The sequence below is a fragment of the Salvelinus namaycush genome, unplaced genomic scaffold (assembly GCF_016432855.1).
Source record: "Salvelinus namaycush isolate Seneca unplaced genomic scaffold, SaNama_1.0 Scaffold343, whole genome shotgun sequence".
Classification (NCBI taxonomy): domain Eukaryota; kingdom Metazoa; phylum Chordata; class Actinopteri; order Salmoniformes; family Salmonidae; genus Salvelinus; species Salvelinus namaycush.
The window spans coordinates 112,501-137,167 of NW_024060375.1; the positions used below are offsets into that span (position 1 = coordinate 112,501).

The 24,667-nt window shown below is 46.8% G+C and overlaps 1 protein-coding gene across 1 annotated transcript in view; it reads left to right on the plus strand.

Moving 5' to 3' along the window:
* The window catches only part of LOC120040347 (serine/threonine-protein kinase ULK4-like), a gene marked incomplete at its 3' end in the record, with an annotated part of 134,760 nt that overhangs the window by 32,533 nt on the left and 77,560 nt on the right, over window positions 1-24,667 (plus strand). The window contains exons 20-24 of the mRNA XM_038985535.1: window positions 3,732-3,893; window positions 4,253-4,441; window positions 9,048-9,175; window positions 19,862-19,995; window positions 21,726-21,847. Of these exons, the coding sequence (XP_038841463.1) occupies window positions 3,732-3,893; window positions 4,253-4,441; window positions 9,048-9,175; window positions 19,862-19,995; window positions 21,726-21,847 (735 nt within the window). The remainder of the gene's footprint in view (window positions 1-3,731; window positions 3,894-4,252; window positions 4,442-9,047; window positions 9,176-19,861; window positions 19,996-21,725; window positions 21,848-24,667) is intronic.

The window sequence follows — 24,667 nt, forward strand, 5'->3', positions numbered from 1 at the left end:
AATGAGGGGCAACACCAGAATGAGGGGCAACACCAGAATGAGGGGCAACACCAGAATGAGGGGCAACACCAGAATGAGGGGCAACACCAGAATGACTGGCGGATCCTGGCTGGCTGGCTCTGGCGGATCCTGGCTGGCTGGCTCTGGCGGATCCTGGCTGGCTGGCTCTGGCGGATCCTGGCTGGCTGGCTCTGGCGGATCCTGGCTGGCTGGCTCTGGCGGATCCTGGCTGGATGCTGGCTTAATGCTGGATGACGGCTCTGGCTGGTCATGGCTGGATGACGGCTCTGGCTGGTCAATGGCTGGATGACGGCTCTGGCTGGTCATGGCTCGCTGACGGCTCTGGCTGGTCATGGCTCGCTGACGGCTCTGGCTGGTCATGGCTCGCTGATGGCTCTGGCTGGTCATGGCTCGCTGACGGCTCTGGCTGGTCATGGCTCGCTGACGGCTCTGGCTGGTCATGGCTCGCTGACGGCTCTGGCTGATCCTGTCTGGCGGAAGGCTCTGGCTGATCCTGTCTGGCGGAAGGCTCTGGCTGATCCTGTCTGGCGGAAGGCTCTGGCTGATCCTGTCTGGCGGAAGGCTTTGGCTGCTCCTGTCTGGCGGAAGGCTCTAGCGGCTCCTGTCGGGCGGAAGGCTCTAGCGGCTCCTGTCTGGCGGACGGCTCTGTAGGCTCATGGCAGACGGGCGGCTTTGAAGGCTCAGTACCGACGGGCGGCTCATGCGGCGCTTGGTAGATGAACAGTTCAGACGGCGTTGGGCAGACGGACAGTTCAGGCGCCGTTGGGCAGACGGGCAGTTCAGGCGCCGCTGGGCAGACGGCAGACTCTGGCCGGCTGAGACGCACTGTAGGCCTGGTGCGTGGTACCGGAACTGGAGGTACCGGGCTAAAGACACGCACCTTGAGGCTAGTGCGGGGAACAACAACAGGGCACACTGGACTCTCAAGGCGTACTATAGGCCTGGTGCGTGGTACCGGCACTGGTGGTACCGGGCTGAGGGCACGCACATCAGGGCGAGTACGGGGAGAAGGAACAGTGCGTACAGGGCTCTGGAGACGCCCTGGAAGCCTGGTGCGTGGTGCCGGAACTGGAGGTACCGGGCTAAGGACACGCACCTTCAGGCTAGTGCGGGGAACAACAACAGGGCACACTGGACTCTCGATGCGCACTATAGGCCTGGTGCGTGGTACCGGAACTGGAGGTACCGGGCTGAGGGCACGCACCTCAGGGCGAGTGCGGGGAGAAGGAACAGTGCGCACAGGGCTCTGGAGACGCACAGGAGGCTTGGTGCGTGGTGTCGGGACTGGTGGTACTGGGCTGGAGACACGCACCATAGGGCTAGTGCGTGGAGGAGGAACAGGGCTCTGGAGACGCACTGGAAGTCTGGTGCGTGGTGTAGGCACTGGCCTGGAGCGGGGAGGTGGCGCCGGAAATACCGGACCGTGCAGGCGTACTGGCTCCCTTGAGCACTGAGCCTGCCCAACCTTACCTGGTTGTATGCTCCCCGTCGCCCAACCAGTGCGGGGAGGTGGAATAACCCGCACCGGGCTATGTAGGCGAACCGGGGACACCATGCGTAAGGCTGGTGCCATGTAAGCCGGCCCGAGGAGACGCACTGGTGGCCAGATGCGTTGGGCCGGCTTCATGACATCCGGCTCAACGCTCAATCTAGCCTGGCCGATACGTGGAGCTGGAATGTACCAAACCGGGCTATGCACACGTACAGGAGACACCATGCGCTCTACTGCGTAACACGGTGTCTGCCCGTACTCTCGCTCTCCACAGTAAGTACAGGGAGTGGGCGCAGGTCTCCTACCTGACTTCGCCACTCTCCCTTTAAGCCCCCCCCCCCAAGAAATTTTTGGGGTTTACTCACAGGCTTTTCGGGTCTCCAGCCACGTCTCCTTGCTGCCTCCTCAAACCACCGCTCCTGGGCTTTAGCTGCCTCCCTCTCTTCAACAGAGCGGCGATATTCCCCTGTCTGAGCCCAGGGTCCTTTTCCGTCCAATATTTCCTCCCATGTCCACGAGTCCTGGTTTCTTTGTTGCGCTCTCCCACGCCGCTTGGTCTTTGGTTGGTGGGTGATTCTGTAACGGTTTTCCTCCTCCTCTTCGTCCGAAGAGGAGGAGTAGGGATTTGACCAAAACGCAGCGTTGTGATACGACATGACTTTTATTTAAACAAGGCGAAAACTAAACAAACTTGAGAATTTACAAAATAACAAAACGACGTAGACAGACCTGAACATGGAACTTACATAACTACACGAAGAACACACGAACAGGAACAGACTACATCAAACGAACGAACGAACAAACCAAACAGTCCCGTGTGGTGCGCAGACACAGACACGGAAGACAATCACCCACAAACAAACAGTGTGAACAGCCAACCTATATATGGTTCTCAATCAGAGGAAAACGTAAAACACCTGTCCCTGATTGAGAACCATATAAGGCTAATTACAAACGACCTAAACATAGAAACACAAAACATAGAATGCCCACCCCAACTCACGCCCTGACCAACTAAACACATACAAAAATAACATAAAACAGGTCAGGAACGTGACAGCGCGGTATATAATGGATACGTGGTATATAATGGATGCGCGGTATATAATGGATGCGCGGTATATAATGGATGCTCGGTATATAATGGATGCGCGGTATATAATGGATGCTCGGTATATAATGGATGCTCGGTATATAATGGATGCGCGGTATATAATGGATGGTATATAATGGATGCGCGGTATATAATGGATGCGCGGTATATAATGGATGCTCGGTATATAATGGATGCGCGGTATATAATGGATGCGCGGTATATAATGGATGCTCGGTATATAATGGATGCGCGGTATATAATGGATGCGCGGTATATAATGGATGCTCGGTATATAATGGATGCGCGGTATATAATGGATGCGCGGTATATAATGGATGCGCGGTATATAATGGATGCTCGGTATATAATGGATACGTGGTATATAATGGATGATCGGTATATAATGGATGCGTGGTATATAATGGATGCGTGGTATATAATGGATGCGTGGTATATAATGGATGCGCGGTATATAATGGATGCGCGGTATATAATGGATGCGCGGTATATAATGGATGCGCGGTATATAATGGATGCGCGGTATATAATGGATGCGCGGTATATAATGGATGCGTGGTATATAATGGATGCGTGGTATATAATGGATGCGTGGTATATAATGGATGGTATATAATGGATGCGCGGTATATAATGGATGCGCGGTATATAATGGATGCGCGGTATATAATGGATGCGCGGTATATAATGGATGCGTGGTATATAATGGATGCGCGGTATATAATGGATGCGTGGTATATAATGGATGCATTGAAAAACCCATTCCGATCATCTTTTCAGTATTTCATTAGCGTGCCCCTATTTCACTGAAATGGTGTTTCTCTCAGAATAAATCATTCCTCGTTCACAGCCCATCGTGTAGGTAATGAACCACTTCACATGTCAGCCATTGTAATGATTTGTGTAAATCAAATTGTTACTCGCTAATTGTTTGCTTTTCTTTGAGGTGTGACCTTCAGGGTCTTGTAGTATTCATAATTGTGTTTTATTTAGCCTAGCTAAATTATCTTGGGCATTCCATTGTATTGTACTGTGTGTGTGTGTTGGGTTCATCCGTGTGTGTATGTCTGTCCGTGTGTGTGTCTGTATGTGTGTCTTTAGGAGGAGGTGGTTGTGAACCACATGGTGTGTAAGATGGTGGAGAACGTGTGTACCCCGGCGTCTCACTACGCCCAGGGCTTCATCACCGGGGAGATAGGCCCCATGCTCTGGTACCTGTTCACACACTCCAGCGTCGACTCACTACGCGTCAGCGCCATCTCAGTGAGTACAAACACCACACACAATACACTAACCAGGGAAACCTGAACTCACTCACTCACTTCAATTTTTTACTTTCATTTGTGATTGAATTAGAGATACTGTGTGTACTGATGAAATACCACTGGATGGATTACATCCATGTATATAACCTGCATTGGGACTAATATCGTGATACCAGACCTAGGTTCCTGTTTAAACTTTTTCTTGATTGAGTTTGTCTGGCCCAAAGAAACCAATGCTGTAGTCCCAAATGTGCAAACCCTGCCTATCCGGCACTTCAGCCACTTTTAGAAGCCAGATGTGTTTGAAAGTGAACTTGATAATGATTGAGGCCTTCCTGTCTTATTAACTTCATACAGGCCCTGTGCAGAATCACCCGCCTCTCAGCCAGTGCCTTCCAGAGTGTGATTGACAAGGTGGGGCTACCAGCCATCTTAGCCAGCCTGGTGTCGGGGATCAGCCGTGTCCAGCAGCACATACTCACCATGTTCTCTGCCATGCTGGCGTCAGGGGCCCACGCCCAGCTACACAGACTAGTCCAGGAGCGGGTATGTAGGATACTGTAGTGTAACACCTTGTTAAACACCAACAGTCCTAAATGCTACCCTATTCCCTACATGGCTCCTGAGTGGCGCAGTGATCTAAGGCACTGCATCTCAGTGCTAGACGCGTCACTACAGACCCTGGTTCGAATCCAACTGTATCACAACCGGCCGTGATTGGGAGTCACATAGGACAATGCACAATTGGCCCAGCGTCGTACGGGTTTGGCCGGGGTAGGGAGTCATTGTAAATAAGAATTTGTTCTTAACTGACTTGTCTAGTTAAATAAAGGTTAAAAATAAAATAGTGCACTACTTTTGACCCTATGGGCCCTGGGCAAAGGTAGTGCACTATAGGGAATAGGGTGCCATTTGGGACGCAGAAAATGAAAGCACAACTCTAGCTCCTCCTTCATTCAACTGTCACTGTGAGGCTAGGAGTGTGGCCCGTGCCATAGCTGTATGGGTTTGGTGTTGTCTCTGTGTGGACGTGTTTCAGCCCTGTGCCATCTTCTTCAGTACTAAACATCTCATCTGGCCCGGCACCGCCGCCCTCTCCCTAACCTCTTACAGATAATTGGCCATTATCGACTTGTGCTGCTAGTTCCAGCCAACACAGGAGATTAATCCCATCTCCTCTCCTCTTCTTCTCCTCTCTCCTCTCCATCTCCCTCTATCTTTAATCCTCTGGCCCAGTTAGGGTTAGTTGTAAGTATGAACAAATAATGGAATATAAATCTCTCCCAACGGAACACATGCAGCCAAAGCCAGATAAGATGCAGATAAGAAAGAGAAAGATTTGTCTGCATGTGATGTCTAGTCTGTCTCAGGGCCTCACCAACTGGGATGGGAGAGAACCATTTTCTTCAAAGAGAGGAATTCTCTTATTTCCTGAGGTTGACTTGACTCCCAGTCACTGAGACTTGAACAAACATGCCTTATTCCTACTGATGATTATCTTTAAATATTCATCTTGCTTTCAGGATTCTCCACTAAGAGGGGCAGTACTGTTTCGTAATAGCAGCAGGTGTGTTAATGCACAAACAAGGCCCTCCCTCCCTGTAAAGTTCCTATAGACACAAATGAACGGAAGGAGAACCAATTTGGCTGAAATGAAACATGCTACTTTAATAATGCTACACATCCTGCATTATCTGAAGTGGTAATCAATTGGAGAATGAGCCGGTGAAAGTGATTTAAGAAGGTACTGTACATCGCTGCCTTCAAGGTTCTGTGAGATTACCACTGGTGATTTAGTTTGACCTGAATTCATCTACATGTACATTTCCAATGTAACTTGGGAAAACAAGTCTTTGAGTGCATACAACTTACTGCGTCACCTTTGCACCAATTATAAAATGCTATACGTTTTCCTCATTAATTCCCTTGACAAATAGAAGTCCGGAAAGCCTTGTTTATTCATGCATTGTCTTTGCATACATTTTTTATTTCAATGAATCTCTAAGCAACTCCACTAATTGGGTAAGGAGCTGCAACAATCTTCTAGTGCAGCTTGGAATACTGTTGATGTAATTACAGTTTATGCAGCAGGGTAGACCAGAGGCTTTTGAAATGAATTAACTCAACTGCTCACACACAACAACAGCCAGTATTTAATCACAGTATTTAGGAGTGTTCATGTCTGTCTTACTTCTGCTGTCCTTTTCCATTTTCCTCCTGATTGTGAAAGTTAATCAATTCTGACTAATTTGCTGCCCAGTAAATAGCGTTGAGCCAATTAGTCCTATTAACCTATGGTTTTATGATAAGTGTATTGTTTTGGAGAGGCTGTCGTTTCCACCCTCCCAGCACCTTCCAGACAGTGTAAGTGATAACACCTGTAGCAGCCCACAGGGAGCCCTCCAAGTTAGTGTAGCTCAGTGTCAGGTCAACACTATAGCTGTCTCTACTGGTCAGCTAAGACTCAGTGTAGCTCAGTGTCAGGTCAACACTATAGCTGTCTCTACTGGTCAGCTAAGACTCAGTGTAGCTCAGTGTCAGGTCAACACTATAGCTGTCTCTACTGGTCAGCTAAGACTCAGTGTAGCTCAGTGTCAGGTCAACACTATAGCTGGCTCTACTGGTCAGCTAAGACTCAGTGTAGCTCAGTGTCAGGTCAACACTATAGCTGTCTCTACTGGTCAGCTAAGACTCAGTGTAGCTCAGTGTCAGGTCAACACTATAGCTGGCTCTACTGGTCAGCTAAGACTCAGTGTAGCTCAGTGTCAGGTCAACACTATAGCTGGCTCTACTGGTCAGCTAAGACTCAGTGTAGCTCAGTGTCAGGTCAACACTATAGCTGTCTCTACTGGTCAGCTAAGACTCAGTGTAGCTCAGTGTCAGGTCAACACTATAGCTGGCTCTACTGGTCAGCTAAGACTCAGTGTAGCTCAGTGTCAGGTCAACACTATAGCTGTCTCTACTGGTCAGCTAAGACTCAGTGTAGCTCAGTGTCAGGTCAACACTATAGCTGGCTCTACTGGTCAGCTAAGACTCAGTGTAGCTCAGTGTCAGGTCAACACTATAGCTGGCTCTACTGGTCAGCTAAGACTCAGTGTAGCTCAGTGTCAGGTCAACACTATAGCTGTCTCTACTGGTCAGCTAAGACTCAGTGTAGCTCAGTATCAGGTCAACACTATAGCTGTCTCTACTGGTCAGCTAAGACTCAGTGTAGCTCAGTATCAGGTCAACACTATAGCTGTCTCTACTGGTGAGCTAAGACTCAGTGTAGCTCAGTGTCAGGTCAACACTATAGCTGGCTCTACTGGTCAGCTAAGACTCAGTGTAGCTCAGTGTCAGGTCAACACTATAGCTGTCTCTACTGGTCAGCTAAGACTCAGTGTAGCTCAGTGTCAGGTCAACACTATAGCTGTCTCTACTGGTCAGCTAAGACTCAGTGTAGCTCAGTGTCAGGTCAACACTATAGCTGGCTCTACTGGTCAGCTAAGACTCAGTGTAGCTCAGTGTCAGGTCAACACTATAGCTGTCTCTACTGGTCAGCTAAGACTCAGTGTAGCTCAGTATCAGGTCAACACTATAGCTGTCTCTACTGGTCAGCTAAGACTCAGTGTAGCTCAGTGTCAGGTCAACACTATAGCTGGCTCTACTGGTCAGCTAAGACTCAGTGTAGCTCAGTGTCAGGTCAACACTATAGCTGGCTCTACTGGTCAGCTAAGACTCAGTGTAGCTCAGTGTCAGGTCAACACTATAGCTGTCTCTACTGGTCAGCTAAGACTCAGTGTAGCTCAGTGTCAGGTCAACACTATAGCTGGCTCTGCTGGTCAGCTAAGACTCAGTGTAGCTCAGTATCAGGTCAACACTATAGCTGTCTCTACTGGTCAGCTAAGACTCAGTGTAGCTCAGTATCAGGTCAACACTATAGCTGTCTCTACTGGTCAGCTAAGACTCAGTGTAGCTCAGTGTCAGGTCAACACTATAGCTGTCTCTACTGGTCAGCTAAGACTCAGTGTAGCTCAGTGTCAGGTCAACACTATAGCTGGCTCTACTGGTCAGCTAAGACTCAGTGTAGCTCAGTGTCAGGTCAACGCTATAGCTGTCTCTACTGGTCAGCTAAGACTCAGTGTAGCTCAGTGTCAGGTCAACACTATAGCTGTCTCTACTGGTCAGCTAAGACTCAGTGTAGCTCAGTGTCAGGTCAACACTATAGCTGGCTCTACTGGTCAGCTAAGACTCAGTGTAGCTCAGTGTCAGGTCAACAATATAGCTGGCTCTACTGGTCAGCTAAGACTCAGTGTAGCTCAGTGTCAGGTCAACACTATAGCTGGCTCTACTGGTCAGCTAAGACTCAGTGTAGCTCAGTGTCAGGTCAACAATATAGCTGGCTCTACTGGTCAGCTAAGACTCAGTGTAGCTCAGTGTCAGGTCAACACTATAGCTGGCTCTACTGGTCAGCTAAGACTCAGTGTAGCTCAGTATCAGGTCAACACTATAGCTGGCTCTACTGGTCAGCTAAGACTCAGTGTAGCTCAGTATCAGGTCAACACTATAGCTGTCTCTACTGGTCAGCTAAGACTCAGTGTAGCTCAGTGTCAGGTCAACACTATAGCTGGCTCTACTGGTCAGCTAAGACTCAGTGTAGCTCAGTGTCAGGTCAACACTATAGCTGTCTCTACTGGTGAGCTAAGACTCAGTGTAGCTCAGTATCAGGTCAACACTATAGCTGTCTCTGCTGGTCAGCTAAGACTCAGTGTAGCTCAGTGTCAGGTCAACACTATAGCTGGCTCTGCTGGTCAGCTAAGGCTCAGTGTAGCTCAGTATCAGGTCAACACTATAGCTGGCTCTACTGGTTAGCTAAGACTCAGTGTAGCTCAGTGTCAGGTCAACACTATAGCTGGCTCTGCTGGTCAGCTAAGGCTTAGCTAACCCCACTTGACTACATTACAGTTGAGCATGTCTTAAAGGGATAGTTCTGACTTACCCTTGTGTGTTGTTTCATCCAAACCATTTTTAAATGTGGCTTTTTTTAATGGAAATTCCAGAATCTGGCTAGCATTTTTTGTTGTTGTAGGTAGCAATGATAATCAAATGAATTGTATCATAACGCCAAAACAGTGAACTCTCCCTTTAATGGAGTGTCTGTCTGTCATTACAGGACTTTGTGGTGAAGATAATGCGTTCCCTGGAGAGCCCGTCCTCTGTCATCAGAGCCAAGGCCTTCCTGGTTCTCCTTCAGGTCCTCTGCAGCAACAGGGACATGCTGCTACTCTGCTGCAACTCTAGGTATGGACAGGTCTAGCACGCACGCACGCACGCACGCACACACACACACACACACACACACACACACACACACACACACACACACACACACACACACACGCTAGCACACACATCTACACGAAGGAGATGGCTGCTGTTTTACGATCCTGTAACCAATTGTGCTATTGTGTATGTTTTTTCACGTTATTGTATGTATTTTGTACATAATGTTTCTGCCACTGTGTCTTATGACCGAAAAGAGCTTCTAGATGTCATGACAGTGATTACTCACCGCATACTGAAAGAATACCTTTTGTTCAACGAGTCGGACGGGAAGGATTTTCCGTCATTCGCAGGAGTAAGAGACTGCGGTATCGTGGACGAAGATCCGGGTGCCTTTTTAGGATCAGACGCCGAGGGGGTAATCTACCTTTACCATTGGTCCTATTAGCCAACGTACAATCAAGCGATAATAAAATAGACGAACTACGATCACGTATATCCTACCAACGGGACATTAAAAACTGTAATATCTTATGTTTCATCGAGTTGTGGCTGAACAACGACATGAATAACATACAGCTGGCGGGTTTTAAGCTTTTTCGGCAGGATAGAACAGCGGCTTCTGGTAAGACAAGGGGTGGCGGGCTATGTATATTTGTAAACAACAGCTGGTGCGCAAAATCTAAGGAAGCCTCAAGGTTTTGCTCGCCGAGGTAAAGTATCTCAAGATAAACTGTAGACCACACTATTTACAAAGAGATTTTTCATAGCTGTCTACATACCACCACAAATCGAGGCTGGCACTAAGACCGCACTCAATGCGCTGTATATGGCCATAAGTAAACAGGAAAAGGCTCACCCAGAGGCGGCGCTCCTAGTGGCCGGGGACTTTAATGCAGGAAAACTCAAATCCGTTTTACCTCATTTCCACCAGCATGTTAAATGTGCAACAAGAGGGGAAAAAAAACTCTAGACCACCTTTACTCCACACACAGAGACGTGTACAAAGCTCTCCCTCGCCCTCCATTTGGCAAATCTGACCATAATTCTATCCTCCTGATTCCTGCTTACAAATAAAAACTAAATCAGGAAGCACCAGTGACTCGGTCAATAAGAAAGTGGTCAGATGAAGCAGATGCTAAACTACAGGACTGTTTTACTAGCACAGACTGGAATATGTTCTGGGATTCCTCCGATGGCATTGAGGAGTACACCACATCAGTCATTGGCTTCATCAATAAGTACATTGATGACATCGTCCCCACAGTACGTACATAGGTGTTCCTTTTGTCCAGGTGTGAAAAGGCAGTATGGAGTACAACAGAGATTGTATCATCTGTGGATCTGTTGGGGCGGTATGCAAATTGGTGTGGGTTGGCAAACCATGAAGTTTGATCACTGACCATGATGAGACCGCCTATAGGAAGGAGGTCTGAGACCTGGCCGTGTGGTTCCAGGACAACAACCTCTCCCTCAACATGATCAAGACAAAGGAGATGATTGTGGACTACAGGAAAAGGAGCACCGAGCACGCCCCCATTCTCATTGACGGGTCTGTAGTGGAGCAGATGGAGAGCTTCAAGTTCCTTGGTGTCCACATCACCAATAAACTAACATGGTCCAAACACACCATGACAGTTGTTAAGAGGGCACGACAAAACATATTCCCCCTCAGGAGACTGAAAAGATTTGGCATGGGTCCTCAGATCCTCAAAAGGTTCTACAGCTGCACCATCGAGAGCATCCTGACTGGTTTCATCACTGCCTGGTATGGCAACTGCACGGCCTCCGACCGCAAGGCACAACAGAGGGTAGTGTGTACGGCCCAGTACATCACTGGGGCCCAGCTTCCTGCTATCCAGCACCGCTATACCAGGCGGTGTCAGAGGTAGGCCCTAAAAATTGTCAAAGACTCCAGCCACCCTAGTCATAGACTGTTCTCTCTGCTACCGCACGGCAAGCGGTACCGGAGTGCCAAGTCTAGGTCCAAGAGGATTCTAAACAGCTTCTACCCCCAAGCCATAAGACTCCAGCCCCCCCACACACAAACACACACTTTTACGCTGCTGTTACTCTCTGTTTATTATCAATGCATAGTCACTTTAATAAATCTACCTACATGTACAATTACCTCAATTACCTTGACTATCCGGTGCTCCCGCACATTGACTCAGTACTGGTACCCCCTGTATATAGTCTTGCTATTGTTATTTTTCTGCTGCTCTTTAATTAATTGTTACTTTTTTAATTTTATTATTTGTAATTTAATTTATTATATAATTAAATTATTGCATTTAAAAAATATTTTTATTTATTTATTTTTCTTGTGTTTTTATTTATATTTTTATGTATTTTAATGTTTTTTCTTAACTGCATTGTTGGTTAGTTGATTGTAAGTAAGCATTTCATCTGTTTTATTCGGCGCGTGTGACAAATAACATTTGATTTGCTACACACACACACACATAATGAAATGTGTCCAACACCACTATTTTGGCTTTGTAGAGGACTGGAATTTAATAGATGCCTTAAGTCCTCAGCCTAGAACCAATATCAAAGAGCAACGTTGTATAAAAACAGTTAAATGAGGTCTATCAAATGGTTCAGCAACCGGAGAAATGGTTTTCTCTAATAAATTCCACTGGTTGCTCAAGCAAACGATCATTCTAAACCGATTTATGTCGGGATAACTTTTTTTCGGCCTCAGGATTTGAGCTAGAAGTCCTTTGATTGGGGAAAAGGGCTGGAATCCTGAATCAAACTCATGAGGAAGAAGAGATGGTTTTTTTGATAAGGGTTGAATGTTGTCTGTCATTCGCGAGCTGCTATAATTATGAAGAGGAAGTAGGACAGCTCTGTGTCCATTTGGATCTAGCTGATAGTAGGTTATACCAGGTTGTATGTTGGACAGAAATTCTGTAGTCAGTCACTTGTTCTTACTTTACATAATTTGTGCAGAGTTATTGATTAGCCCCTTGCTAAAATACTAAATTGTGAAGAAATCAAATGACATATTTAAATGCAAAGTTTCATAACAAATGTAGTTGTGAAAGTTTCAGGACTAACTTTTGTAAAAAAATAAGTGTATCTTGATAGGCATGTGAACCCTACATCATATTTAGAAATGGAAATGAATTGGCCTAGTTGCAGTTTAAACAGGCTAGACTCTGCTAGCCAGCCCTGTCTGTGGACGTCCACGTCTCTCTCTCTCCCTCTCATCCCTCCCTCTCATCCCTCTCTCTCCCATCTCTCTCCCTCTCTCTCTCTCCCTCTCTCCCATCCCTCTCTCTCTCCCTCTTTGTCTCTCCCTCTTTCCCTCTCGTCTCTCTCTCTCCCTCTCCTTGCCAGCCATGTGATGCTGTTGGCTTCTATTTCTTCCCAGACTCTAACAAGTGTTCCCAGGGCGGTCCCTGTCAGCACTAACCCCCCACTCTATCTCCTAACGTGAGAACCGTCTGCAGCATGGCGGCACTCACCCAAACACTTCTCTAATTAGCTCCACTGTGGCGCGCAGAGCGCACGGCCCACCACACGCTCCTCATCATCATGCCTTCTGATAAACCAGCCTAGCGCCCGCGTCCCTGTTGTGGAAATGTCAAGTTTGTTGCTTTGTGTGAAGTGTTTTCAATGGTCGGAGAAGACATGGAGAGACACTTGTAGGCCAAGCCAGGCGCCGCACGGTGACAGCGTTGCAGGGTGAAATATGCTCTGAAGAAAAGTTGTCAACATGTCTTTTTATAGCTTGACTGGAAATGTGGAGAAAGTGGTTAGAAGTTTAGTACAACTGGTACAAGGTCTGTTGGTATTGAGGTCTTTATTTGATCATGTATTTAACCAATGGATGACATGTTAATATCCACTACTGTTTCATGTGAATTATTTATTTAATGATGTAGCTTGTGATATGCATCGTAAATCAAAAACATAGGTTGGACAAAATGACCTGTGGTGTGTACCACTGGGGCCTGATTGTGTGGAGCTGAGTGGGCAGATTTTCTCATCAGCAGCAGAACAAATGAATGAACACTGCTGAAATTATATTCCCACTGACCCCCCAGGACTATAATAGGAAGTGGGAAGCCCAAATGTCAGGCTGCCACACCTATCAATCCCTGTCACTGGTTCCAGCTCCCCTTTCGCCCCCGTTCCTCCTGGGATTCCAATTATAGAGTGATGCGTGTCGGCTGTCAGCACCTAACGTCCTGCCCACGACTAAATGTCATTCATAGTGAAAGTCACAGTTCTCAACTTTCTATTCTCTTCTCTCTTTTCTATTCTCTCTCTATTCTCTCTCTACTCTATTCTACTCTCTCTACTCTTTCTCTACTCTTTCTATTCTCTCTCTACTCTCTCTACTCTCTCTATTCTCTCTCTACTCTCTCTACTCTCTCTCTATTCTCTCTCTACTCTCTACTCTCTCTCTGCTCTCTCTATTCTCTCCCTCTCTCTCTCTACTATCTCTCTACTCTCTCTATTCTCTCTCTCTCTACTCTCTCTACTCCTCTCTCTATACTGTCTCTCTCCCCCTCTCTCTCTACTCTCTCTCTCTACTCTCTCTATTCTCTCTTCTCTCTCTATACTCTCTCTATTCTCTATACTCTATCTCTTCTCTCTCTATTCTCTCTTTTCTATTCTCTCTCTCTACTCTCTCTCTACTCTCTCTCTCTACTCTCTCTCTCTCTACTAGGGCCCAGCTAGTGATATAGGACTAGTAGAAACCTGGTTGATCCCTACATGCTCTAATAAATAGATGTATTTAACTCATCTGAATGGCCCTGGATCTTTGATTTCCCCCTCTTGCTTTGGCTTCACCTGGCTGCTGCAGAACTGACTGCTGCCTGCCAGCTGCCTGGCACAGCAGGCTCCTATGTACCTCCTTACAGTGAAATGATCAGTTGGTAGAATGAGGGAGATTTATTGGTACAAATGGGATGTGTTTGTGTGGAAGGTCTTTATAGGTCAGAAGTGTATGGGTTAATACCACAGCTGTCTTCCTGTCACACTGGGGAGGTATTTTCTTTCCAAGGACCAGGAATATATTGTATCACTACAGAGAGATGTAGGTCTATCAAGGACCAGGAATATACTGTATCACTACAGAGAGATGTAGGTCTATCAAGGACCAGGAATATACTGTATCACTACAGAGAGATGTAGGTCTATCGCTGCCCCAAGGTGCTTTGCTGTACTGAAATCTGGCACACTGTTTTTCTCATCTGTTCATTTGGTTGTGATTAATATCATATTTTCTGGTGTTTGAAGACCCCATGTTTATTTTAACTTTTAAAACAGCTGTATGCCAGTAATATCATGCCAGTGCCAGTTACTTGCTTGGGCTTCTTTCCCCTCTCAAGTGTTTCTCGCAAATCTTCTCAGTGTTTTTCATTGCTGTCTAATTTGGAAGCCAGGTGTTTTTGGGGAGGGGAGTAGATGGCTGCTGGGTAAACGTCTGTGGATGGAGTATGTTATGCAGACGTGTGTTCTGTTGGTGGAAAACAAGTTAGGCCTAATTAACACTGCATGTTAATAAGCAAGCGCCCAGGGGCTGTACGTACATGTGTGTGTGTGTGTTTCTGTGTCTGTCTGTCTGTCTCTGTGTGTGTGTCTCTCTGTGTGTCTGTCTCTCTGTGTGTGTGTCGGTCTCTCTCTCTCTCTCTCTGTGTGTGTGTGTGTGTGTTTGTGTGTGTGTGTGTGTGTTTTGCAGCTGTATCTGCTAATTGACATGCATACCATCTCTGTACAGTGGTGTACTGACCTGTAGACATCACATCTGTCTCTGTACAGTGGTGTACTGACCTGTAGACATCACATCTGTCTCTGTCCAGTGGTGTACTGACCTGTAGATATCACATCTGTCTCTGTCCAGTGGTGTACTGACCTGTAGACATCACATCTGTCTCTGTCCAGTGGTGTACTGACCTGTAGACATCACATCTGTCTCTGTACAGTGGTGTACTGACCTGTAGACATCACATCTGTCTCTGTCCAGTGGTGTACTGACCTGTAGACATCACATCTGTCTCTGTACAGTGATGTACTGACCTGTAGACATCACATCTGTCTCTCTGTACAGTGGTGTACTGACCTGTAGACATCACATCTGTCTCTGTACAGTGGTGTACTGACCTGTAGACATCACATCTGTCTCTGTCCAGTGGTGTACTGACCTGTAGACATCACATCTGTCTCTGTCCAGTGGTGTACTGACCTGTAGACATCACATCTGTCTCTCTGTCCAGTGGTGTACTGACCTGTAGACATCACATCTGTCTCTGTCCAGTGGTGTACTGACCTGTAGACATCACATGTGTCTCTCTGTACAGTGGTGTACTGACCTGTAGACACCACATCTGTCTCTGTCCAGTGGTGTACTGACCTGTAGACATCACATCTGTTTCTCTGTCCAGTGGTGTACTGACCTGTAGACATCACATCTGTCTCTGTACAGTGGTGTACTGACCTGTAGACATCACATCTGTCTCTGTACAGTGGTGTACTGACCTGTAGACATCACATCTGTCTCTGTCCAGTGGTGTACTGACCTGTAGACATCACATCTGTCTCTCTGTCCAGTGGTGTACTGACCTGTAGACATCACATCTGTCTCTCTGTCCAGTGGTGTACTGACCTGTAGACATCACATCTGTCTCTCTGTCCAGTGGTGTACTAACCTGTAGACATCACATCTGTCTCTCTGTCCAGTGGTGTACTGACCTGTAGACATCACATCTGTCTCTGTCCAGTGGTGTACTGACCTGTAGACATCACATCTGTCTCTGTACAGTGGTGTACTGACCTGTAGACATCACATCTGTCTCTGTCCAGTGGTGTACTGACCTGTAGACATCACATCTGTCTCTCTGTACAGTGGTGTACTGACCTGTAGACATCACATCTGTCTCTCTGTACAGTGGTGTACTGACCTGTAGACATCACATCTGTCTCTCTGTACAGTGGTGTACTGACCTGTAGACATCACATCTGTCTCTCTGTACAGTGGTGTACTGACCTGTAGACATCACATCTGTCTCTGTCCAGTGGTGTACTGACCTGTAGACATCACATCTGTCTCTGTACAGTGGTGTACTGACCTGTAGACATCACATCTGTCTCTGTCCAGTGGTGTACTGACCTGTAGACATCACATCTGTCTCTCTGTCCAGTGGTGTACTGACCTGTAGACATCACATCTGTCTCTGTACAGTGGTGTACTGACCTGTAGACATCACATCTGTCTCTGTACAGTGGTGTACTGACCTGTAGACATCACATCTGTCTCTGTCCAGTGGTGTACTGACCTGTAGACATCACATCTGTCTCTGTCCAGTGGTGTACTGACCTGTAGACATCACATCTGTCTCTGTCCAGTGGTGTACTGACCTGTAGACATCACATCTGTCTCTGTCCAGTGGTGTACTGACCTGTAGACATCACATCTGTCTCTGTCCAGTTGTGTACTGACCTGTAGACATCACATCTGTCTCTCTGTCCAGTGGTGTACTGACCTGTAGACATCACATCTGTCTCTCTGTCCAGTGGTGTACTGACCTGTAGACATCACATCTGTCTCTGTCCAGTGGTGTACTGACCTGTAGACATCACATCTGTCTCTGTCCAGTGGTGTACTGACCTGTAGACATCACATCTGTCTCTGTCCAGTGGTGTACTGACCTGTAGACATCACATCTGTCTCTGTCCAGTGGTGTACTGACCTGTAGACATCACATCTGTCTCTGTCCAGTGGTGTACTGACCTGTAGACACCACATCTGTCTCTGTCCAGTGGTTTACTGACCTGTAGACATCACATCTGTCTCTGTACAGTGGTGTACTGACCTGTAGACGCCACATCTGTCTCTGTCCAGTGGTGTACTGACCTGTAGACATCACATCTGTCTCTCTGTCCAGTGGTGTACTGACCTGTAGACATCACATCTGTCTCTGTACAGTGGTGTACTGACCTGTAGACGTCACATCTGTCTCTGTACAGTGGTGTACTGACCTGTAGACGTCACATCTGTCTTTGTACAGTGGTGTACTGACCTGTAGACACCACATCTGTCTCTGTCCAGTGGTGTACTGACCTGTAGACATCACATCTGTCTCTGTACAGTGGTGTACTGACCTGTAGACACCACATCTGTCTCTGTCCAGTGGTGTACTGACCTGTAGACATCACATCTGTCTCTCTGTACAGTGGTGTACTGACCTGTAGACATCACATCTGTCTCTCTGTACAGTGGTGTACTGACCTGTAGACATCACATCTGTCTCTGTCCAGTGGTGTACTGACCTGTAGACATCACATCTGTCTCTGTCCAGTGGTGTACTGACCTGTAGACATCACATCTGTCTCTCTGTCCAGTGGTGTACTGACCTGTAGACATCACATCTGTCTCTCTGTCCAGTGGTGTACTGACCTGTAGACATCACATCTGTCTCTCTGTCCAGTGGTGTACTGACCTGTAGACATCACATCTGTCTCTGTCCAGTGGTGTACTGACCTGTAGACATCACATCTGTCTCTGTCCAGTGGTGTACTGACCTGTAGACATCACATCTGTCTCTCTGTACAGTGGTGTACTGACCTGTAGACATCACATCTGTCTCTGTACAGTGGTGTACTGACCTGTAGACATCACATCTGTCTCTGTACAGTGGTGTACTGACCTGTAGACATCACATCTGTCTCTGTACAGTGGTGTACTGACCTGTAGACATCACATCTGTCTCTGTACAGTGGTGTACTGACCTGTAGACGTCACATCTGTCTCTGTACAGTGGTGTACTGACCTGTAGACGTCACATCTGTCTCTGTACAGTGGTGTACTGACCTGTAGACGTCACATCTGTCTCTGTCCAGTGGTGTACTGACCTGTAGACGTCACATCTGTCTCTGTCCAGTGGTGTACTGACCTGTAGACGTCACATCTGTCTCTGTCCAGTGGTGTACTGACCTGTAGATGTCACATCTGTCTCTGTCCAGTGGTGTACTGACCTGTAGACGTCACATCTGTCTCTGTCCAGTGGTGTACTGACCTGTAGACGTCACATCTGTCTCTGTCCAGTGGTGTACTGACCTGTAGACGTCACATCTGTCTCTGTCCAGTGGTGTACTGACCTGTAGACGTCACATCTGTCTCTGTCCAGTGGTGTACTGACCTGTAGACATCACATCTGTCTCTGTCCAGTGGTGTACTGACCTGTAGACATCACATCTGTCTCTGTACAGTGGTGTACTGACCTGTAGACATCACATCTGTCTCTGTCCAGTGGTGTACTGACCTGTAGACATCACATCTGTCTCTGTCCAGTGGTGTACTGACCTGTAGACATCACATCTGTCTCTCTGTCCAGTGGTGTACTGACCTGTAGACATCACATCTGTCTCTCTGTCCAGTGGTGTACTGACCTGTAGACATCACATCTGTCTCTCTGTCCAGTGGTGTACTGACCTGTAGACATCACATCTGTCTCTCTGTCCAGTGGTGTACTGACCTGTAGACATCACATCTGTCTCTGTCCAGTGGTGTACTGACCTGTAGACATCACATCTGTCTCTCTGTACAGTGGTGTACTGACCTGTAGACATCGCATCTGTCTCTGTACAGTGGTGTACTGACCTGTAGACATCACATCTGTCTCTGTACAGTGGTGTACTGACCTGTAGACATCACATCTGTCTCTGTACAGTGGTGTACTGACCTGTAGACATCACATCTGTCTCTGTACAGTGGTGTACTGACCTGTAGACATCACATCTGTCTCTGTACAGTGGTGTACTGACCTGTAGACATCACATCTGTCTCTGTCCAGTGGTGTACTGACCTGTAGACATCACATCTGTCTCTGTACAGTGGTGTACTGACCTGTAGACATCACATCTGTCTCTGTCCAGTGGTGTACTGACCTGTAGACATCACATCTGTCTCTGTACAGTGGTGTACTGGCCTGTAGACATCACATATGAGGGTTGTACTTGTTTCAACTTGCAGGCTGTGTGTTTGAGTTCAAGAGTCTTGTTTCAACTTGCAGGCTGTGTGTTTGAGTTCAAGAGTCTTGTTTCAACTTGCAGGCTGTGTGTTTGAGTTCAAGAGTCTTGTTTCAACTTGCAGGCTGTGTGTTTGAGTTCCAGAGTCTTGTTTCAACTTGCAGGCTGTGTGTTTGAGTTCAAGAGTCTTGTTTCAACTTGCAGGCTGTGTGTTTGAGTTCCAGAGTCTTGTTTCAACTTGCAGGCTGTGTGTTTGAGTTCAAGAGTCTTGTTTCAACTTGCAGGCTGTGTGTTTGAGTTCAAGAGTCTTGTTTCAACTTGCAGGCTGTGTGTTTGAGTTCAAGAGTCTTGTTTCAACTTGCAGGCTGTGTGTTTGAGTTCAAGAGTCTTGTTTCAACTTGCAGGCTGTGTGTTTGAGTTCAAGAGTCTTGTTTCAACTTGCAGGCTGTGTGTTTGAGTTCAAGAGTCTTGTTTCAACTTGCAGGCTGTGTGTTTGAGTTCAAGAGTCTTGTTGCAGCTTGAGGGCTGATTTGATGCTCCTCATTGATCTCTGAATCTATTAGCCTTTATTTTTAACCCTAATTGTTGTAATGAATATCATTTGTTTGCTATAATACGTCTTACTAATTCTGTTTTCAATGGCTTGTATTGATCCCGGCTCCGTCCGGCTCCAGGGTAGATTTGAGGCTGTAGGTGAATGATAATGTTTTGCAGGCTGGTGATGTACATTGAAAGAGACATCAGGCAGGCCACGCCAGGGAAGGAGCTACAAAGCAGCAATGAATACCTGTCAAAATGCCTCGATCTGCTCATCCGTCACGTCGTGCTGCAGCTGCCAGCCATTCTGGGTAAATCAATCACAATAACACAAAAACCACAGCACTAAGAGGAGATGAGGAGAGGAGGAGGGGAGGGGAGAAGAGAGGAGGGGAGGGGAGATGAGAAGAGGGGAGGGGAGAGGAGAAGAGGGGAGGGGAGGGGAGAGGAGGTGAAGTGAAGTGGGGTTGAGGGGAACTTGCATCAATGGCTGGATGGAGCAAGCCAATTTGATTCTCCCTCTTTTTAATTACCTTTCTGATTGAATTTTAAATCACCCAGCCAGGTATTGACCTTTTCCTGACGTTTAATTTGTAAATCAGTGCTGCTAACATGGCACGTCTCCCATCAGAGGGCCGGAAGCCAGACCCAACTGGTTCAAACCGGTCCGCTCTCATTCTCCTCTAAGATCACTGGGAGGAGAGGAGGGGAGAGGAGAGAGGAGGAGAGGGTATGGGGACGGATGGGGAGATCACAGGGAGAGGAGGAGATTAGTAGAGGGGAAGGGGTGGGGTGGGGAGAGGAGACTGAAGGGGAGGAGAGGTGATGAAAAGGGGAGAGGAAAGGGGGGGGGGGGGGGGGGCAAGGGAGGGGTGGGGAGAGAGAACCCTCTCTCTGTACTCTGTAGATCACATGCTGTCTGTCTGTCACCTCTCTGTACTGTGTAGATGACATGCTGTATGTCTGTCACCCCTCTGTACTGTGTAAATTATATGCTGTCTGTCACCCCTCTGTCCTCTGTACTGTGTAGATGACATGCTGTCTGTCTGTCTGTCACCCCTCTCTCCTCTGTACTGTGTAGATGACATGCTGTCTGTCCCTCACCCCTCTCTCCTCTGTCCTCTGTACTGTTTAGATGACATGCTGTCTGTCGGTCTCTCACCCCTCTCTCCTCTGCCCTCTGTACTGTGTAGATGACATGCTGTCTGTCTGTCTCTCACCCCTCTCTCCTCTGTCCTCTTTACTGTGTAGATGACATGCTGTCTGTCTGTCTCTCACCCCTCTCTCCTCTGTACTGTGTAGATGACATGCTGTCTGTCTGTCTCTCACCCCTCTCTTCTCTGTCCTCTGTACTGTGTAGATGACATGCTGTCTGTCTGTCTCTCTCTCCTCTGTCCTCTGTACTGTGTAGATGACATGCTGTCTGTCTGTCTGTCTGTCCTCTGTACTGTGTAGATGACATGCTGTCTGTCTCTCACCCCTCTCTTCTCAGTCCTCTGTACTGTGTAGATGACATGCTGTCTGTCTGTCTCTCACCCCTCTCTCCTCTGTCCTCTGTACTGTGTAGATGACATGCTGTCTGTCTGTCTCTCACCTCTCTCTCCTCTGTCCTCTGTACTGTGTAAATGACATGTTGTCTGTCTGTCTCTCACCCCTCTGTCCTCTACTGTGTGGATGACATGCTGTCTGTCTCTCACCCCTCTCTCCTCTGTCCTCTGTACTGTGTAGATGACATGCTGTCTGTCTGTCTCTCACCCCTCTCTCCTCTGTCCTCTGTACTGTGTAGATGACATGCTGTCTGTCTGTCTCTCACCCCTCTGTCCTCTACTGTGTGGATGACATGCTGTCTGTCTCTCACCCCTCTCTCCTCTGTCCTCTGTACTGTGTAGATGACATGCTGTCTGTCTGTCTCTCACCTCTCTCTCCTCTGTCCTCTGTACTGTGTAAATGACATGCTGTCTGTCTCTCTCTCCTCTGTCCTCTGTACTGTGTAGATGACATGCTGTCTGTCTCTCTCTCCTCTGTCCTCTGTACTGTGTAGATGACATGCTGTCCGCGCTGGGCAGTATAGTGGGCAGGAAGCATCCCTCCACTGTTCAGGCCAAGCAGCTGAAACAGAGTGTACCCATGATGACTGTGATGCTCCACCTCCTCACCTCTCAGGTAACCCTTCCTACTGTACACAGGTATGTCACGAACACTGTCTGTTAGGGCTGGCCACTATACCGTATTCTACCATATACCGCTATTGATGCACGGACCGGTTTGGGTTTTTACTTAAGCAGTAATGCACCTCGGGGGTTTGTGGTATATGGCCAATATACCACAGCTAAGAAATGTTCTTATACACGACGCATCGCGGAGTACAGCCTGGACACAGCCCTTAGCCGTGGTATATTGGCCATATACCACAAACCCCTTAGGTACTTTATTGCTATTATAAACTGGTTACCAATGGAATTAGAGCAGTAAAAATACATGTTTTGTCATACCTGTGGTATACGGTCTGATATACCATGGCTGTCAGCCAATCGGCATTCAGGGCTCGAACCACCCAGTTTATAATTTAACTTATATAACGGTATTTGAATGTTTGGTTTGTTAAATGTTAAACGCAGTGTGTAACATCCCATTTTTATAGTTTACTTCGCTACTTGAGTCATCTCTCTCTACTCTCTCTCTATCCATGCAGCTTTCCACACAGACCTAGCCCCGCCCCACACAGACCTAGCCCCGCCCCACACAGACCTAGCCCTGCCCCACACAGACATAGCCCCGCCCCACACAGACCTAACCCCGCCCCTGTCACTTAAGGAGCACATTTGTTGTTCCTCGACCAGGGGACACTGGTTCAGTCTGCATGGTCACTGCAGCACATACAACAATGTTGATGACAACGACGCTTTTTTCACTTTGCTTCTTATTATAAATCCACTAGTGTTTTATAATGACACTATTATTTTGTGTTTCTTATATCTGCAAACAGCTAGTTTGTATTTTTATTAGCAAGTTGGGCCTAAATTGTGTTAGCCTCTAATGCTAATCGCTCTTTAGCTGGCTAGCTAGCTAGTTAATAAATGTACTGAATCAGAGCAAACGTAATTAGCTATACTGCCTGATAATACCAGTGATGGTTTAGACCTAAATCAGCATGTTGTCTAAATCAGAGGACTACGCAAAGCATGAATATGTTAGCTACATGAAGTAGCTAAGAGAAAACATTCAATGTAGCCAAAGATGATATTGTCCCTTAGGAAACACTGTGGTTCCTACCCTGTCACAATAACTCCTCCCTGGCACTTTCATTCATTGTCACGTCAAACAACACTGTATCATTATATTCTAACTATATAATTAGAATAATCATTATATTTCCATGATTCCAACGGTTCACCCAACTTTTTTGCTCTAAATTGCAAGCCAAATCACAATTGGAACATTTGGTTAAAAATAAGGCCTAGATTGTTTGCCCATATTGTTCAGCCCTACAGTACGTGGCAGTGTGGAAATGATCTCAAATGAGTGCAGGAAATGCAGAAATTGATGAAAATTCTGAATTTTTGGGGGGGTTGAATTGAACAGTATAAAACAATTAGAATGGAGAAAGACCCATTGAAATCACAAAATAGCACTGCGTTCGGCCACCCCCCCTTCTGTGCGTTCGGCCACCCCCCCTTCTGTGCGTTCGGCCACCCCCCCTTCTGTGCGTTCGGCCACCCCCCCTTCTGAACCAACAGTTGCATCTTCAGATGAATGCACTGACTGTAAGTCACTCTGGATAAGTGCTTCTGCTAAATGACTCAAATGTAAAAATGTTCAACTAAAGCACATTTACAACTTCTATTATTCAAAACCATAAAATACTTTCATACCGTCCAATTTTTTTTTAATGACCATGATATTATATTTTGGTCATATCGCCCAGCCCTACTCTGTGTGTGTGTGTACAGATCAAGTACGATACGTGCGTGATTGCGAAATGAGATCACTTGTTTAATAAGATGGGACCTCAGTCAGTTATAATTGATTCACAAGTTAATGTCCAGGATGGGTCAGGATCGCTGACTCTATTGAATAACTCCCAATTGTCTGTTTGAACATCTTATAGCATCTCTCCATCATAAAACATACAGCACACTGCCTAGAGGCTTCAACTGATGCTTATTGATACATTTCTGAAACCCTTCTGCTGTTATGTCCACTCCTACCACCTAGAGCCAATGAATCAGGGGGTTAGCTTTAAGAGCTGTGAGTCTCTCTCCTCATCCAAACCAACAGAGATCATAATCAACTTTATCACAGGCAGAGTAGAGCAGGGAACTGTGCCAGAGACCACGGCTCATCTGAGCACTGCCGCAGCTAATTGGATTAGAATGCTGCAGTCGAACAGTCACACACACACACACACGCACACACACACACACGCATCAAGTACTGTGTGCAATGAGCGTCAATAACCTTGATACGTAATTGAAGTTGCTTCGTTTTATGCTTACATACAGTATCTGAGCTGTTTGGAGTGGTGAAACTGATGTGGTTGTTTACCAATATGCTTCTGGTTCACCTGGATACCTGTCGGCTGGCCAACACTGAGAGGGTGTCAAATAATAAACCAGCTTAACAAGGAGAAGTTGAAATATTCACACCCCACCTACTGTACATCTGATCTATGTTACTGTGGCAAAACAGATTTAGATATCAAAGTCATAGCTGATGCACTATTGAAGTTTACATTTAGGCTAAACTTTTAATCATCTTTTCCAAAGCCATGATTACTAATAGATAATATACCCAGACATGTCACATAAACGTCTAGAAAATGCATTAAAGGTTGTTATTTTCATCCCACTCTGCCTCACAGACAGATTATTGCCAGTTGCCAATAGACATGGTGTGGAGATTGGATTTAGTGGTGACTGTTTCAATTGAGCAGAAATGATGAATATGACTAAATCTTAGCGAGAGAGATGCTTGTCAACAAGC